Source organism: Lissotriton vulgaris, chromosome 9 (assembly GCF_964263255.1).
Source record: "Lissotriton vulgaris chromosome 9, aLisVul1.2, whole genome shotgun sequence".
NCBI classification, from domain to species: domain Eukaryota; kingdom Metazoa; phylum Chordata; class Amphibia; order Caudata; family Salamandridae; genus Lissotriton; species Lissotriton vulgaris.
Window position 1 is genome coordinate 783,734,175 of NC_141697.1, and position 17,256 is coordinate 783,751,430.

Here is a 17,256-nt window from a genome sequence, read left to right on the forward strand (position 1 = left end):
GTTAGACCGCTTCTGTGTGTTTTGTAAGCTGAGGGGCCTGGCCATAAATACTTCAAAAACCAAGCTTCTTTATTTTAACCCGAGTAGATCGTCCAGATCTACCTTGTCTCTTGACTGGGTGTCTCTGGAACGTGTAAAAGAGTTTGACTACCTGGGGATTAGAATTTCTGATAAACTTAAATGGCACCCACATATTGATAAAATGGCGCTGAACCAAAAGAGGGTAGTTGGAGTACTGGCGAGGGAACATCATGCCTCCACCTCTAAGCCCGTTGCTCCTGCCTTGGACATCTATGCTGCAAAAGCTGTAGGCAGCGCTCTATATGGTGTGGAGCTCTGGGGCTTCGAATGTGTGGATGTCTTAGTTATCGCAGAGAACAAGGTCTTTAGAGAGCTTGTTTCGCTCCCCAGGGGCACCCCAACCAAGCCACTTCTGAGTGATCTGGGTCGTCGTTCCATCAAGGACCTAGCCACTTTTCGCCCTCTTTTATATTGGGCCCGACTATGGCGTACCCCGGAGCTCTCAAGGTACGCCGACGGCTTAAAAGAGGTCATGAACCTTCAAGGAGCTCATAAAATTAGTTGGCTAGTTAATATAAAGAAGCTTCTGCTGGCAACGGGTCTTTTAACAGCTTAGGAGACTGGGACACTGCTATCTAAGGCTGAAACTAAGCGGGCCTATTGAGCATGGGTTGATGACCAAGAGCAGAGGGACCCAAACCCAGGTAGGCTAACCGAGGTATTCCCTCAGCACAAGCCCAAGCCTCGCCTGGAGCCCTATTTAGATTTTATCATGAAGCCTCGAGACAGATCACTTTTTATGCAGTTCAGGGTGGGCACTCTTCCGCTTCGCGATCGTACCAGCAAGTGGAAGCCACCGCATCAAACTCCCGCTGACTGTTCAACCTGCGAAGGTGCTATTGAAAATATTGCTCATGTGTTTTTTGTATGTCCAGCCTATACAAAACCTAGACAGAAATGGCTCAAACCTGTGTGTCTGTTGCTTGGAACCAGGGACCACTCGGTCGCACTCAGAATTCTTAACCCTTTCGCTGCTAATGACGGAACGGTTCCGTCATGAGCATCGGTCGAGCTGTGCTCATGGCGGAACCGTTCCGTCATGACCACGCCCGTTTGCATGGGGGCCCAGCATCGGAGGAAAATATCCATCGCAAGGATGAGGTTAAGGCTGATGTTAGTACAACCCTAGTGTGTGGGGTGTCCACATTTTTAAGTTGGGCTTGGATGATTAGGCTGAAAGCCATTCAATGAAATAAGCATAAGCAAATTATCTTTTTACATATCCATATATCCACAAAGCTGCTATAGTTTATACATTTTTAATTATTTATTGTAATGTAAAAGGTTTTTTATCTGCTTTTATCTGCAATTTATTCTAAATGTATTTTTAATGAACTGTGTTTTAATTGTAAATGTGCTTTTATGATATTATATATATCGAAATAAAGCTTTGATGAATATTAAATGTCCCTCACGCTTTTACTTGCATTTGTGCAGACACCTTCCTATGTGGATGCATATAATTTCCATCAATAAACATGTCAGTGAGTCTTTTTTTTGAAGACTCACTAGAAGACGTTGGTATGCTTAGATCAGGGTTCAGTATTCTGCTGAGGTCTAGGAAATGAAGATGGACTTCATTGAAGAGACGGAAACCGGTCTTGGGTTGTGTTCTCATTCAGAGAGGACCTGGTGTAATGTAGATGTTACAACGACTTACTAAATTCTGTCCTTCCCATTTAGTATCTGCAGAAACACTGTGCCTCAAATAACCGGAGTAGAGGCAAGCAGTAGAAACCTTCTCTGGCATGTCATGAGTGCAAGCCTCACCTCACCCCTGGGAGTGCTGCCTGCTTAAATAAATAATAATGGCTTTTTCCAGGGCTGTGATAATAGTTTCAGCATTAAAAAACTCAAAACTACTACTGGGTAAAATGTCAGTAGAAGGTAATACTAACAAGCATTAGCAGAGCCAAGAGGGACATGTATATGGTGCGTGGGTTGGGCATGCGCACGGCATACAAACGTCAAACCTAGGGTCGTATCTTGATGCTATTCAGTGATGAACGTTGATGCAATGTGGTCTTTGTGTTTGTTTTTATCGAAATTTCTGTGTCTGCACCACATGCATTTATTAGGAAATCTCTGAGCTATATGCTTGAGCTGCAGATAACTTAGGGCCATATGTATGAAGCCTTTTGTGATTCGCAACGGCCGAAATTCACAGAATTTCGGCTTTTGCGAATCACAAACGGCCTTTTTGCATGTTTTGGGATGTATGAAACATTCCCAAAATAAGGAATTGCAAACTTGTGCGATTCCTTATTTTGCCATAGCATTTAGGGAATCGCAATTTTGTGATTCCTTAAATGCTATGTATGTAGCATTTTTGGCAAGTGAATTTTGGTTAAGGAATCGCAAATTACTACCAACTTGTAGTTGGTGGTAATTTGCGATTTCTTGTAAATATGCACAGTTGTGCATTTGTGAGGGTGGCATATGATGCACATACATGCCCATTGGGCATGTATGTGCGCCATATGCACACACATGTAATTTACAGGGGTGCAGCAGGGTGTCCTTGAGACACCCCTGCACCCTTGCAAAAATTCTCAAATTGCGAATAGCAATTTGCGAATTCGCAATTTGAGAATTATTTGGAAATCATTCCTATGGGCCTCCTGGCCCATAGTAATGCATTGGAAAATATTCCTTAATTGCGAATTCACAAAATGCGAATTCGCAATTAAGGAAGCTTAAGGAATCGCAAAATAAATGCTATTTTGTTCATACATACCATTTTGCATTTCCTAAATAGCGATTCCTTAAAATTCGCTATTTAGGAAATGCAAAATAGTTTGATGATACATATGGCCCTTAGCTCGGAAATATAAAGAGGCAGTGTTTCCAAGCTCTGCTGACTGCACCCCATGCACTAACTCAGAGGAGGCTTTCCACCTAAGTAATGCTCTGTCGATGGGCTGCTCCAGGAAAAAAAATTTTTTTACTAATCACATCTTGGTCTGCGCCCGACACAGAATGAGTGATGCAAAAACTTCTGAAAAATAAATGCTACAGAAAAAGAATTGGTTTATCTTCTGTAGCATCCATATTACCAGGTGGTTTTGTCAGTGCTGGTGATACTGGATTGCTGTCCGACTGATTTAAGATATAAACTATGACTATGTCCTCATGCATTCCAATAGAGGTGGACTGTGACATCAGAAGTGGCTGTAGGAAGCCTGCGAGATAAAATATTCCTGTGGGCTGATCCAAGATGTGATTCACAATATCTCAAGTCAGTGGCTGAAGGCATCAGAGCAAAAGAAGCCAATGATTGAAGCTGACTGGCCCATAGCCCCTTAAAGTACTTTTAGACTACAAATATTCGCAAAAATGGCACAAGCACCATAAAAGTCAAAACTAAAAACAAGTGACTTCTGAAAAAAAGGAATGTGGCTAGCATTCAGTTAAAACAATGTCATTTTTTTGTATAGTTGCTTCTTTTTAAATTTAGCGTTTCCGATATTTCTGTGATCTTATGAGGGTGCAACAGGACAGCAAGAGTAAGGACTGATGCTGCATGTGTATTTCTCTCTTCTGTCTCCACTCCTACCCCTCCGGCTGCAGGAATATTTCAGCAAGCTGCGAGAAAGAGCCGTGGCCTACATTAACGTCGACATATCAGTGTTTGGTGAGTCAAGCTCTTGCATCCAGGAACTATTTCATATCAGTGTTTGGTGAGTCAAGCTCTTGCATCCAGGAACTATTTCATATCAGTGTTGGGTGAGTCAAGCTCTTGCATCCAGGAACTATTTCATAGCAGTGTTTGGTGAGTCAAGCTCTTGCATCCAGGAACTATTTCATATCAGTGTTGGGTGAGTCAAGCTCTTGCATCCAGGAACTATTTCATAGCAGTGTTTGGTGAGTCAAGCTCTTGCATCCAGGAACTATTTCATATCAGTGTTGGGTGAGTCAAGCTCTTGCATCCAGGAACTATTTCATATCACTGTTGGGTGAGTCAAGCTCTTGCATCCAGGAACTATTTCATATTAGTGTTGGGTGAGTCAAGCTATTGCATCCAGGAACTATTTCATATCCGTGTTTGGTGAGTCAAGCTCTTGCATCCAGGAACTATTTCATATCAGTGTTTGGTGAGTCAAGCTCTTACATCCAGGAACTATTTCATATCAGTTTTGGGTGAGTCAAGCTCTTGCATCCAAGATCTATTTCATATCAGTGTTGGGTGAGTCAAGCTCTTGCATCCAGGAACTATTTCATATCAGTGTTGGGAGAGTCAAGCTCTTGCATCCAGGAACTATTTCATATCCGTGTTTGGTGAGTCAAGCTCTTGCATCCAGGAACTATTTCTCAGATGTTCTTTTAACTATTCTCCGGTTTAATTGGTGGAAGCCAGGGCCAGACTGGGAACCCAAAGCAGCCCTGACAAATTTTGTCGGATTATATATCTGTTGAAATTAAAATTTACGTACCACTTTCACACTACTATAAGTCATACTTATAACTCACATTTATACTTACGCACCACCCTTAAATTAATGTCACTCGTGCCCCTCCGTACACAGTCTTGTCATCTCTCTCGCCACACTACTTTAACTATAACTCGCTACTGTACCTTGTACTGTGTTCTGGCAAATAAAATAATTTCTGATATCATAAGTGTTTTAAGAGCTGCAATGATTTCACACACGTTATAACTTAGGTAACGTCCCAGGATATAGCTAGTGCATGGAGAAGGACTGAGTAATGGTTCATGTAGTGTAGGCGAGTGAGGTGACAAGACTGTGTATATAGGTGCACAAGTGATATTAATTTAAAAGTGGTGTGTAGGTATTACTGTGAGTATGACTTATAGTAATGTGAAAGTGATGCACAAATGATAATTTCAGCAGATATGTTTATGTTTTGTATTTGGTATGGTTGTGTAGTTTAAGGTGTGTTAGGCACTAATTACATAGGAATAAGTGCGCAAGTGGTGCATAAATCATAAAATTAAGAGAGAACTATAACTTTACCATTTCTAATATTTGTGGAGTTTAATTTGGATTTGTATAGCAGAATTGCAGTCTGGATTTAGGCCCAGTAGGTCTACTATTGATTAGTGTCTGAACTTGTACATGGTTATGAATAAGTATATAGTGGCGCTTTCTGGGTCTATTGTCATAGCGTTGAGGGACCTCACACCAGCCTTCGACAGAGTTACCACGCCAAATTATGGAAAATCCTATTAAACATGGTCCTGATAGTGTTTTTGTTTAGGTATTTTCACGCTACCACTTGGGCAGTAACTGCTTTACAGATGGTTCTCGTTGTACTCGTTCATTCAAAATGGGCAGAGGGGTCCAGCGAGGGTGCATTCTAGCTCCTTTTTTTATTCACTTCGTATATTAACAGATTAGAACAGGTGTTAGTGGCAACTAGAACAGATTGCCCCCTAATAGGTATACGCTTACTGCGTTACGCGGATGATGCTGTATTGTTGATTAGAACCGCCCGCAAGGGGTTTACAAATCCTTCTGGAAGCTTCTGTGATCTTTATGGAGGAGCTGGATTTAGCTATTCATTTTAACAGATCCTTTGTAATTAGGGTGACCAACTGGCATTGGTGCAAATTCAGGACGGTGAGTGTAAAAATTCAGGACAAAGGGTCAAAATTCAGGACACAAATTCAGGACAGGAGGTCAAAATTCAGGACAAAACTTCTAGACAATAGGTAAGTTTTACAGACACATCCGAGGTTGCGCAATAGTATATAAGTAAGCCCAGCCATTTCCAAACATATTCAACCATTTGCAAACCTATCCATCATGTATCCTTCCATCTATCATTTCACTCATCCATCCCTTCTTCCATCCTTCCACTCATCCATCCATTATCCATCCATCCACCCTTTCACCCTATCCATCTCTACACTTATCCATCCACTCTCCATATCATCCATCCAGCCATTTACCCTTTCACCAATCCAGCCATCCTTTCACTTACTAATCCTTCCACCCATCCACTCTTTTAGTCATCCATCCATCCTTCCTTTCTCTCTCCATCGACCCTTTCACTTAGCCATCCTTCCTTCCATCCATCCATCCACCCACCCGTCCATCTACTCATCCACTCATGAATCCATCCATTGATCCTATCACTCATCCATCTATCATTTCACTCCTTCACACATCTATTCATCAATTTGTCCATCTACCCTCCATTTCACTCTTCTCATCCATCCTTACACCCACCCTTGCACTCATACGTCCATTCATTCACCCTTTGCACTTATCAATCCATCAATCCATCCTTCATTTCACTCAACCACCCTCCCACCTACCCATCATCCACCCAACCATCCACCCACCCATCCACTCATCCATCCTTTCACCCACCACCCATCCACTCATCCATCCTTTCACCCACCCACCATCCACCCACCCACTCATCCATCCATCTACTCATCCACTCATGAATCCATCAATTGACCCTATCACTCATCCATCTATCATTTCACTCCTTCACACATCTATTCATCCTTTTGTCCATCTACCCTCCATTTCACTCTTCTCATCCATCCTTACACCCACCCTTTCACTCATACGTCCATTCATTCACCCTTGCACTTATCAATCCATCAATCCATCCATCATTTCACTCATCCACCCTCCCACCCACCCATCATCCACCCAACCACCCACCCACCCACCCATCCACTCATCCATTCTTTCACCCACCACCCATCCATCCTTTCACCCACCCACCATCCACCCACTCATCCATCCACACTCATCCATCCATCCATCCATCCTTTCACCCACCCATCATCCATCCATCCTTTCACCCACCCAATCATCCATCCTTTCACCCACCCACTCTCCATCCATCCTTTCACCCACCCAATCATCCATCCATCTATCCATCCATCCTTCCCCTCATCATCCATCCATCCTTCCCCTCATCATCCATCCATCCACTCATCATCCATCCATCCTTCCCCTCATCATCCATCCATCCACTCATCATCCATCCATCCTTCCACCCACCCACCCACCCATCTATCTAGTCATCCACTCATGAATCCATCAATTGACCCCATCACTCATCCATCTATCTTTTCACTCCTTCACACATCTATTCATCCTTTTGTCAATCTACCCTCCATTTCACTCTTCTCATCCATCCTTACACCCACCCTTTCACTCATACGGCCATTCATTCACCCTTGCACTTATCAATCCATCAATCATTTCACTCATCCACCCTCCCACACACCCATCATCCAATCCACCCTTTCACCCACCACTCACCCACTCATCCATCCATCCCTCATCCATCCTTTCACCCACCCACTCATCATCCATCCATCCTTTCACCCACCCACTCTCCATCCATCCATCCTTTCACCCACCCACTCATCATCCATCCATCCATCCTTCCCCTCATCATCCATCCATCCATCCTTTCACCCACCCCCTCATCATCCATCCATTCATATCCTCATCATCCATCCATCCTTTCCCCCACCCCCTCATCATCCATCCATCCGTCCATCCTTCCCCTCATCATTCATCCATCCTTTCCCCCACCCCCTCATCATTCATCCATCCTTTCACCCACCCCCTCATCATTCATCCAACCTTTCACCCACCCCCTCATCATCCATCCATCCATATCCTCATCATCCATCCATCCATCCTTCCGCTCATCATCCATCCATCCTTTCCCCCACCCCCTCATCATCCATCCATCCATCCATCCATACTTCCCCTCATCATCCATCCTTTCACCCACCCCCTCATCATCCATCCATCCTCCCCCTCATCATCCATCCATCCTTCCCCTCATCATCCATCCATCCTCCCCTTCATCATCCATTCATCCTTCCCCTCATCATCCTTCCATCCTTTCACCCACCCACCCCTTCATCCATCCTTCCCCTCATCCATCCTTCCCCTCCATCCATTCCCTCATCCATCCATCTTTCCTTCCCCCTCATCCATCCTTCCCCTCATCCATCCATCCTTCCTTCCCCTCATCCATCCATCCTTCCCCTCATCCATCCATCCTTCCTTCCCCTCATCCATCCATCCTTCCCCTCATCCATCCATTCTTCCCATCCATTTATCCTTCCCCTCATCCATCTATCCTTCCCCTCCATCCATCCATTCCCTCATCCATCCATCCTTCCTTCCCCTCATCCATCCATCGTTCCCCTCATCCATCCTTCATTTCTTACATCATCCATCCTTCCCCTCATCCATCCATCCTTCCCATCCATTTATCCTTCCCCCTCATCCATCTATCCTTCCCCTCCATCCATCCATCCCCTCATCCATCCATCCTTCCCCTCATCCATCCTTCATTTCGTACATCATCCATCCTTCCTCTCATCCATCCATCCTTCCCATCCATTTATCCTTCCCCTCATCCATCCTTCCCCTCCATCCATCCTTCCCCTCATCCATCTTTCCCCTCATCCATCCTTCCCCTCATCCATCCTTCATTTCGTACATCATCCATCCTTCCTCTCATCCATCCATCCTTCCCATCCATTTATCCTTCCCCCTCATCCATCCATCCTTCCCCTCCATCCATTCCCTCATCCATCCATCTTTCCTTCCCCTCATCCATCCTTCCCCCCATCCATCCATCCTTCCCTTCCCCTCATCCATCCATCCTTCCCCTCATCCATCCATCCTTCCTTCCCCTCATCCATCGATCCTTCCCATCCATTTATCCTTCCCCTCATCCATCTATCCTTCCCCTCCATCCATCCATCCCCTCATCCATCCATCCTTCCTTCCTTCCCCTCATCCATCCATCGTTCCCCTCATCCATCCTTCATTTGTACATCATTCATCCTTCCCCTCATCCATCCATCCTTCCCATCCATTTATCCTTCCCCTCATCCATCTATCCTTCCCCTCCATCCATCCATCCCCTCATCCATCCATCTTTCCCCTCATCCATCCTTCATTTTGTACATCATCCATCCATCCTTCCCATCCATGTATCCTTCCCCTCATCCATCCATCCTTCCCCTCCATCCATCCATCCTTCCCCTCATCCATCTTTCCCCTCATCCATCATTCAGCTACCCTTCCACCCAAAATGCCATCCCCCACTGTGATGTACTGCACTTACAGGAGATATTCTAAGAGAACGGATTGAACTGATTGTCCTCCATACTTTGTTAATCCGTGTGGGTGCGATTGTGCCATTTCTTTTTTTTATTACATTATAGACTGCATGTTTGAAGAACCGAGGTTTGTTTGGAATTTAGTGACAGTAAATAAGGTCTGTGAAGAGAACCACGTGCTGCCTTGGTGTAATCTGGCCGAGTCTAGGATGTTTGGGGCCCTGGATAGAAATGGAATGTGTGAGGTCTAAATTGCGGAGACAAGACACATTCAGGGCTGTTTGCATGTGAATGGATGCCCTGCTCCTGAACCTGCAGCCCCTCCTCTCAGTCACCAGCAAGCACCTCTTAACAGCTCGTCAAGGGCTGGAGGTGTGAGGGTTGCCATCCCGCTGTGCCTCTACAGTGCTGCTGAGTATCTAAGCTTTGGAACAGCCTCGGAGTCAAGAAGGGGGGTGGGGGCAAGCTGTACCGGCTTTTGGGTGGTGAGACCGGCGCCCGGTTAAAATGACGGACAAATGGCGTCCGTTAAAGAATCCTTCACGGACAACGGACAGACGGCCGAAATTACGGACTGTCCGTGAAATTTACGGACGGTTGGTCACCCTATTTGTAATGGATGGGAAGTCGATCAACTAAATATTAAACAAGGTGTGGGCACATACCTTATACAAGGTAAGGGCAGTTTCCTACTGAGGATTGAGGTGTGACTAAGTAGTGACCTGAAAAACCTTGTTAGAAGCGAAACAGGGTGAGTTTATGAGGGTGAATGCAGCAGTATTTGTTGTTGCTTCCAGATTAAGTAGAAAACCATTAAAGGTGTTATTGCAAGTATACTAGGCAAAATGTATTCCTAAAGTTCTATATGGTAGTGACATATGTGGGTATGTGAATATAAATCAGCTGTAGATTATTAAAAATACATTTCTCAGGCGCTTGTTAAGTGTTCCTCAGAGTACTCTATCTTTCATTGCTCATGAGGAACTTGGTGCGAGCTACCTTTCAGATGCAGATCCTCCCTCTCCTTTTTTTTGTAAAATGTTTTTATTTGTATTTTGTGTCCAGATCCTCCCTCTCCTTTGTTGGTGAATTATTTAAATTTGGCACACCTGGAGCCAATATTTTCAGAGCACACGCGGAGGGAAGATGTGGCAGCATGAAATTGGGTCCTGACATGGCCTATGATGAAGAAGTGGAAAAGGCCTCACAACGCGCCAGTCCGCAAGACTACAAATGGGATGGAAAGCCGGATGTTTAATTCTCAATAAAGTTGTTACTTTCCTGCAGCCGAGTGCAGTTTCGTCTCTGGGCGAATTTGGGGGAAATACTAATTACGGCGGTTCCAGGCCGTGGAAGCGACGCCCCCCCTGTGAGCAATCGAAGGTCCCGCAGGAGCTGTAAAGTAAATTTGTGTATGGGCGCAGCAGGAGAAATAATTAAAACATACGCAATTCCATCCTGGAGCCCACGGGAGGGCTGTAAAAAGATGTCTTTAAAAATGTGCCAGAACCCTAACCCACCGGAGGGTATAAATTAATTGCAAATGGACTACATGTCCCAGCGTGCTTGAGGAATGGTGAATTATTTAAATCTGGCACACCGGAAACCAATAATTTCAGAGCACACGCGGAGGGAAGATGTGGCAGCATGAAATTGTGTCCTGACATGGCCTCTGAAGAAGAAGTGGAAAAGGCTTCAAAATGCGTCAGGCCGCAAGACTACAAAAGGGATGGAAAGCCAGTTGTTTAATTCTCAATAAAGTTGTATTTTCCTGCAGCGGAGTACGGTTTCGTCTCTGGGCGAATTTGGTGGAAATACTAATCGTGGCGGTTCCAGGCCGTGGAAGCGACGCACCCCCTGTGAACAATCGAAGGGCGCGCAGGAGCGGTAAAGTTAATTTTTGTATGGGCTCAGCAGGAGAAATAATGAACACATACGTAATTCCATCCTGGAGCCCACTGGAGGGATGTAAATAGATGTCTTTAAAAATGTGCAATCTAAACAACAAGAGAGTCAGGGTTATAACAGTCACTCCTGTACCCCTATTTTCAAATAATTCAAACAACCAAAGAGTGATTCAGCTAATGTGATTTTTTTGACAGTCTGAACAACTCAACTCAAGGGCAGGCTGTTCCTACTGGCAACAAATAATAATAAAGCAAAAATGAGGTAAAAAACAAAAACTTACCATACCCACGTGAAAAGAAAAAACATTTTCTTTTAAAAGAACCCTCACTCACCACTAATTGGTGACATGCTTCATCATTGGGTTCCCGCTGGGGTGACTGAATGTCTCCCCAGCGTGCTACTACGCCTGGTTACAGCGGAGCTGGTTCGTGTTGTGTGCAAATAGTGAAAAAACTAATAAGTGATTCCAAACCGTGTGTGATGTTAAAAAATGCGTAGTTGTAACCTGTATAAATTTTAATAAAGGCCAACCAGCAATGGGTTAAAATATGTGAAAGAAGCGGACTACTCAGGGTTCTATTAATTGAAACCTGTGTCCTCTTATGTGATTGGTCAACATGTTTCTGCTTTTTTTAGCATATTCGCTCAGGATTCATCAGGACCTATAAGCGATCCAACAGCGGTTCCGAAATACAAACAAAACAGCAATCCAGCAATCCAGCAAAAGAAACTGATTATTCAGTGCCTTCGATACTCTAGAGGTGTAGAGGGACAAAAGCTCATTTTTTTTTCCTAAAGCGCTCACATCGCAAAAGCTTTTAAATACCGGCAGGGTCGGGTAGAAGGGTCGGGTAGAAGATGCGCCGCATGAAAAATCAAAGGGCTGAAATGATGCTGCTATCGGTCCGCCGGCACCAACATCGTCAACACCGCCTACAACGCCAAGCCTGCTGTGGAGAGAACATCACTAGAGGGATGCACGCGCACACAACAACGGGACTCCTCCTACGGCCGTTAGCTTCCGGCCGTCATGCTCCCCATCAGCACCACCTCGTTGGTTCCCGGCGCCAGGAACCAACTGTACTCCTTTCCTAACAAGAACTCATGACACCTTATTGACTATCACTAAAAAATTACTAAAATCACTATATGTTTATATAAACACACATCAAATGGGGCTCCCCCAAAGGACTTATGCCCAAGAAGAAAGGGAGAGTTCCCCAGGGAGGGTTAATGGGGTCACAGGGGGTTGAGGGTGGGGGTGGGTGTGGCACGGGTGGGGTTGCAGTGGGAAAAAATAGAAAAAAAATCTTGTCCTCAAACCTAGTACTGCTAAGGAGAAGTAAGCTAGCTTGGAGCATTGACTCCAGATTGGGAGTAGAGTACCACAGATATAAATGGCTGGAGATAGGATAAAGTTCCTATCGTGGAACATTAATGGATTACGGTGTAGCAGAAGACAGCGTCTAGTTTTGAAGTATCTTGAGCAATCTACCGCCCAGATTTTTCTTATCCAGGAAACCCATCTTAGTCATGTAGAGACCAAAGAAATTTTTGGTTGATACAAATGGATAGAGCATTTCATCTGCTCCCAAATATGACACATAATGAGGGGGGTGGCAGTACTGATTAGGAAGGGAGTCTCCAACGTCATAAAAAAAGTAACAACTGACGTTTCTAGTAGGTGGATCTTGGTGCAGGCTCAGGTGGGGGGGACTGAGATCGCTATGGTGTCATATTATGGGCCAAATATAGATGATCCCGGTTATCTCCTCAAAGTCCAGGCTATACTAACTGAAGTCACAACCCCAATAATATTAGGGGGGGATTTTAATGTTCTATTAGATCCTGTTAGGGATAGATCCAACCATAGTAAATATGTAGCTGCACCGCGCACTCGGAGAACAATGATCAATATGATCCATGACTTGGGCCTGGTGGACTTATGGGAAGCCAAGTAGGAACAGGATTAATGTTCACATATTTTAGCAAAAAACATGGCCATTCCTCCAGAATTTATTATATTTTAACAGACGCAGTTGGGATAGAAAATATGAAGGATATCCTTGTTCAGCCATCTATCCTCTCAGACCATGCACCTATAACAATTACTTATGTAGGCAGTATAGCTAAATCATCTCCCCATTGGACGTTAAGTAGAGATATACTGGTAGATCCAGATCTTATCATCAGGATTAAGGAATCCACAATCAGATTCTTTTCAGATAATGTAGGGTCAACAACCCCCGACATGGTGTGGGAGGCTTTTAAGGCCTATATCCGGGGAGAATTCCACAGCTTCACATCTTTTAAAAATAAGAAGAATAGGACAGAATTCCAAAAAATGGAATTTGAGATATCTAGACTTGAGAATGCTAGGTTGAACTGCCAACCAGAAGCCCTCCCTTCTATTCTTAAAGAACTAGAACGAATTCCCCTAGACTATCGAGGCAAGCTGGAGGAAAAAGTAAAAGCTAAATGGGATGCTCATAAAATGGAGCATTACGAATATGGGGAGAGAGCTAGCGCAATATTTGCTTGGAAGTTAAAATCTGATAGGGTTAAAAATAACATTAACCAGCTAGAAGTAGACGAACTTGGTACCATATCTGGTAAGCATGAAGATATGGAGCTCTGCCTGGTTAACCTGTTTTCGGAACTCTATAATGAAGATGCAGGCCCGGTTGTGGACTGCACCCAAGAGTGGCTTAATAATATAGATCTGCCGAGTTTGACCATTGACAGCAAAGAGTTACTTGAAAGACCAATAACGGAGGAAGAGATAAAATTGCATATTGCTAAAATCAAAAACAACAAGGCAGCAGGGACAGACGCACTTCCAGGGGAAGTATATAAAATCTTGGATGATGCAATAACATCTAGACTTCTTGAGTTATTTAACTACATATATATTGGGGGGAGAATACCCCGTCCTGGAAGGAAGCAACTATCGTCCTTATACTAAAACCCGGTAAGAGCCCTCTGAAGGCAGACTCCTATAGGCCAATCTCCCTGCTTAACGCAGATTATAAGATCTTTACAAGCGTTTTGGCAGGGAGATTGGTCAAGGTGATACCACAGGTAATAGGAGAGGAGCAGAAGGGGTTCATTCCGGACAGATATATACAGGAACAGACTCTACAATTAATCGGCTGTATAGATTTAGCGATTGCAAAGTCAGAACCACTAGCAGTAGCAGCGTACGACGCCGCCAAGGCGTTCGACCGCGTTAGATGGATCTTCCTCTGGGAAACTCTAAGAGTCATGGGATTTGGCCCACTCTTTATACGATCATTAATTAAATGCTATGACGGCGCATCTGCCAATATCCTTCTAAATAGCAAACTAACATCTAGATTCGAAATAAGGAGAGGCACCCGACAAGGGTGCCCAATTTCACCTTTATTATTTAACATTTATATAGAGCCACTGGCGCAAATGCTCAGGCTAGATCCGCAAATAACTCCCTTTCGGGTGCAAGACCTTAATATTAAGCTTACTCTATACGCGGACAACCTGTTAATATACACTAACAACCCCACTGAGGTCCTCCCAAAGGTTGAGCACTCCCTAAGTGAGTTCAGAAGATTCTCCGGCTATGCAGTAAATACTCTTAAGACCGATATAATGAGCTGGGGAGTCGATGGCAGGGAAAGACGTGAAGGGCCAGGATTTAAATATTTGGGAATTAGTATAAAGCAAAACCTAATATACATACCCCTGACTAACCTAAATAGAGTGATAAAGGAAATTGACCATCTTTTCCTTAGGTGGAGAAACCTCCAACTTACAATATATGGGCGTGTAAATATAGTCAAGATGGTAATCTTGCCCAAGCTAACATATCGCTTTAGCGCTATTCCCCTTGAATTCTCCACTAAGCTTATCAGGAAAATAGTAAGATCGGTAGTTTTGTATGGGCCAACAAAACCACCAGACTGTCCTGGAAAAAGCTGAAGAGAAGACTACTTAAGGGGGGTCTCGCACTACCGAATATTTTCTGCTACTGCCTATCTTTTCAGTTTAAAAACATCCGAAGTCTTTTGACCAGTACTTGTAATAACAACTGGGGGATGATCTTAAAACAATGGCAATACAGGAGGGAGGCGGAGAAGGTTTTTTGGACAAATTTGGAGCAATAAGGTTCTTCAAGAAAGTCCGACTGAAGGTCATCCGGGCAGCACTTTATGTATGGCAAAATTTGAAAACTAGATAGGGTATAAAAGACTACTCAGACTTTGCCCCAATCTGGGATTCTCCTGGGCTCCCTGAGTGCTTGAAGGATGGTCTGGCGGTGCCAATAGAACTTGCATGTATAGGTAAATGGTCAGAACTAATATCTGCAGATGGGATTTATGCATGGGAGGTCCTGAAAGCAAGAATCGGGGATTCCATTTCACGGTTTAAATATATACAACTACGCTCATGGTTTGCAGCAGAAAATAACAATATTGGCGGAAACTGGGAAATAGAGCTCAAACTGCAAAATCCCACCCCTTTCAAAAACGAAGTCGGAGTATGGTATAGGTACCTATTAGATAGAGAAGATATAGAACTTCCCCCACCCTACATGCATGGAGAACATCAGTATTAGAAAAAAGTACTGCAGAATACTTTCTTCCTTCTATCACAAACCTTTATAAATTTGTAAAATCTGCCTCCTTAAAGAAAAAACACTTTTTTACTCTGAATAGGATTTATTACACCCCTTATAAAGTTGCTAAATTTGTAGACAACCCAACCCCCAGATACCCTAAATGTGGTATGCTTAAAGCAGACGATCTACATATGTTTTATGAATGTCCCCAACTTATAGGGTACTGGCAGAACGTAGAACAGGCACTATCAGGTATATTTGGAAAAAAGATCAACTTATACCCAGCACTAGTTATTTTTGGTTTAAATTCTTCACTTGGAAATTCCATGCCTAGAGCACAGATTGGCCTATTTTTAAATGTTATCCTGTTGGCCCGTAGGGAACTATGCATAATATGGAAAGATCCAGCTGCTCCCCTATATGAGAAGTGGCTTAAAGCCGCACTTGCAACTGCAAGGCTAGACCGTACGGAAGGTAACGTTTGGGCGCCCTTGGTGTGCTGGGGAAAGGCACTAAGGTTGGTTTAAGATCGTCCAAGGATTACACCAAGCCTCGTACAAAGAAGCAGGCCTGACGGCCCGTAGTGTATGCAGGTACATGGACCATGGGTGTTTAGGATTACAGGGGTCTAATGTTACGATTGCAGACGCTTACGGTGGTATGAGGACAATCAAAAAACATTTTTTTTAAAAAGATTTATGTGTTTTACACTTAATGGAAAATGTGCGATTGTCGTTGTTAACAACGCCATTACGATGTCCCAAATAACCGCAAACATGGAAAATAGGTCTGAAAGATGGATTTTAAAGAAATTTAGTACAAAAACATGAGTTTAAACATGTTTTTAAAGAAGCATGTGCATAGTGATATGTGTAGGGTAATATTCAGAATGGATTTTTGTACATGTTATTTTTGGATGTGTTGGTGGTCATTAAATGTAAGCCTTTGTTTTCTGCGGGAATTGCAGCGTTGTTGCAAATATAAAAAATAAAAAATAAAAACTGAAGAAAATACAGGCTTATAAAAATACCTCTTATAGAGCCATTTTAGATAGAAAATACATTTTAAAAACCTTAAGATTTAGGATTTGAAAACCTTAAAAATTCACTAAAAAAACAAAAGTTACAGGGACGTTATAGTTAGGAAATAGTATTTAAAAAACCTTAGAAATTCAGTGGATAAACCAAAGGTTACAACAACCCTATAGTTAGGCTGACATTTCATTCGTACAAAGGCAGAGAAATTCAGCAGTAATAGTTAGCTGAGCTAACTATAATTTGTGCCCACGCAATGCACTGCTTATGACCTCACATATTACATCACTCATGACATGGTCAGTGACATCACTGATGACATCTCAAATGACATCACTGATTACATCATCCACAGAATCCCTGACACACCCACACACACCCCCATTTAAACTTTCATACAAACACTCCAACTTCCACACTACCATTCTCGAAACCATTGACACACCCATACCAGTACTTACACACTCACTCCCTGATTCATTGGTCTACACACACATCCACTCAGTCACCCATACAGCCACTCATACACCAACTTACTCACTAATACAGCC

At 43.6% G+C, this 17,256-nt stretch overlaps 1 protein-coding gene across 1 annotated transcript in view; it reads left to right on the top strand.

Annotated features, from left to right (window-relative positions):
- NAALADL1 (N-acetylated alpha-linked acidic dipeptidase like 1) overlaps window positions 1-17,256 on the top strand; it is a 274,450-nt gene that overhangs the window by 146,964 nt on the left and 110,230 nt on the right. The window contains exon 11 of the mRNA XM_086938510.1: window positions 3,652-3,715. Coding sequence (XP_086794636.1) covers window positions 3,652-3,715 — 64 coding nt within the window. The remainder of the gene's footprint in view (window positions 1-3,651; window positions 3,716-17,256) is intronic.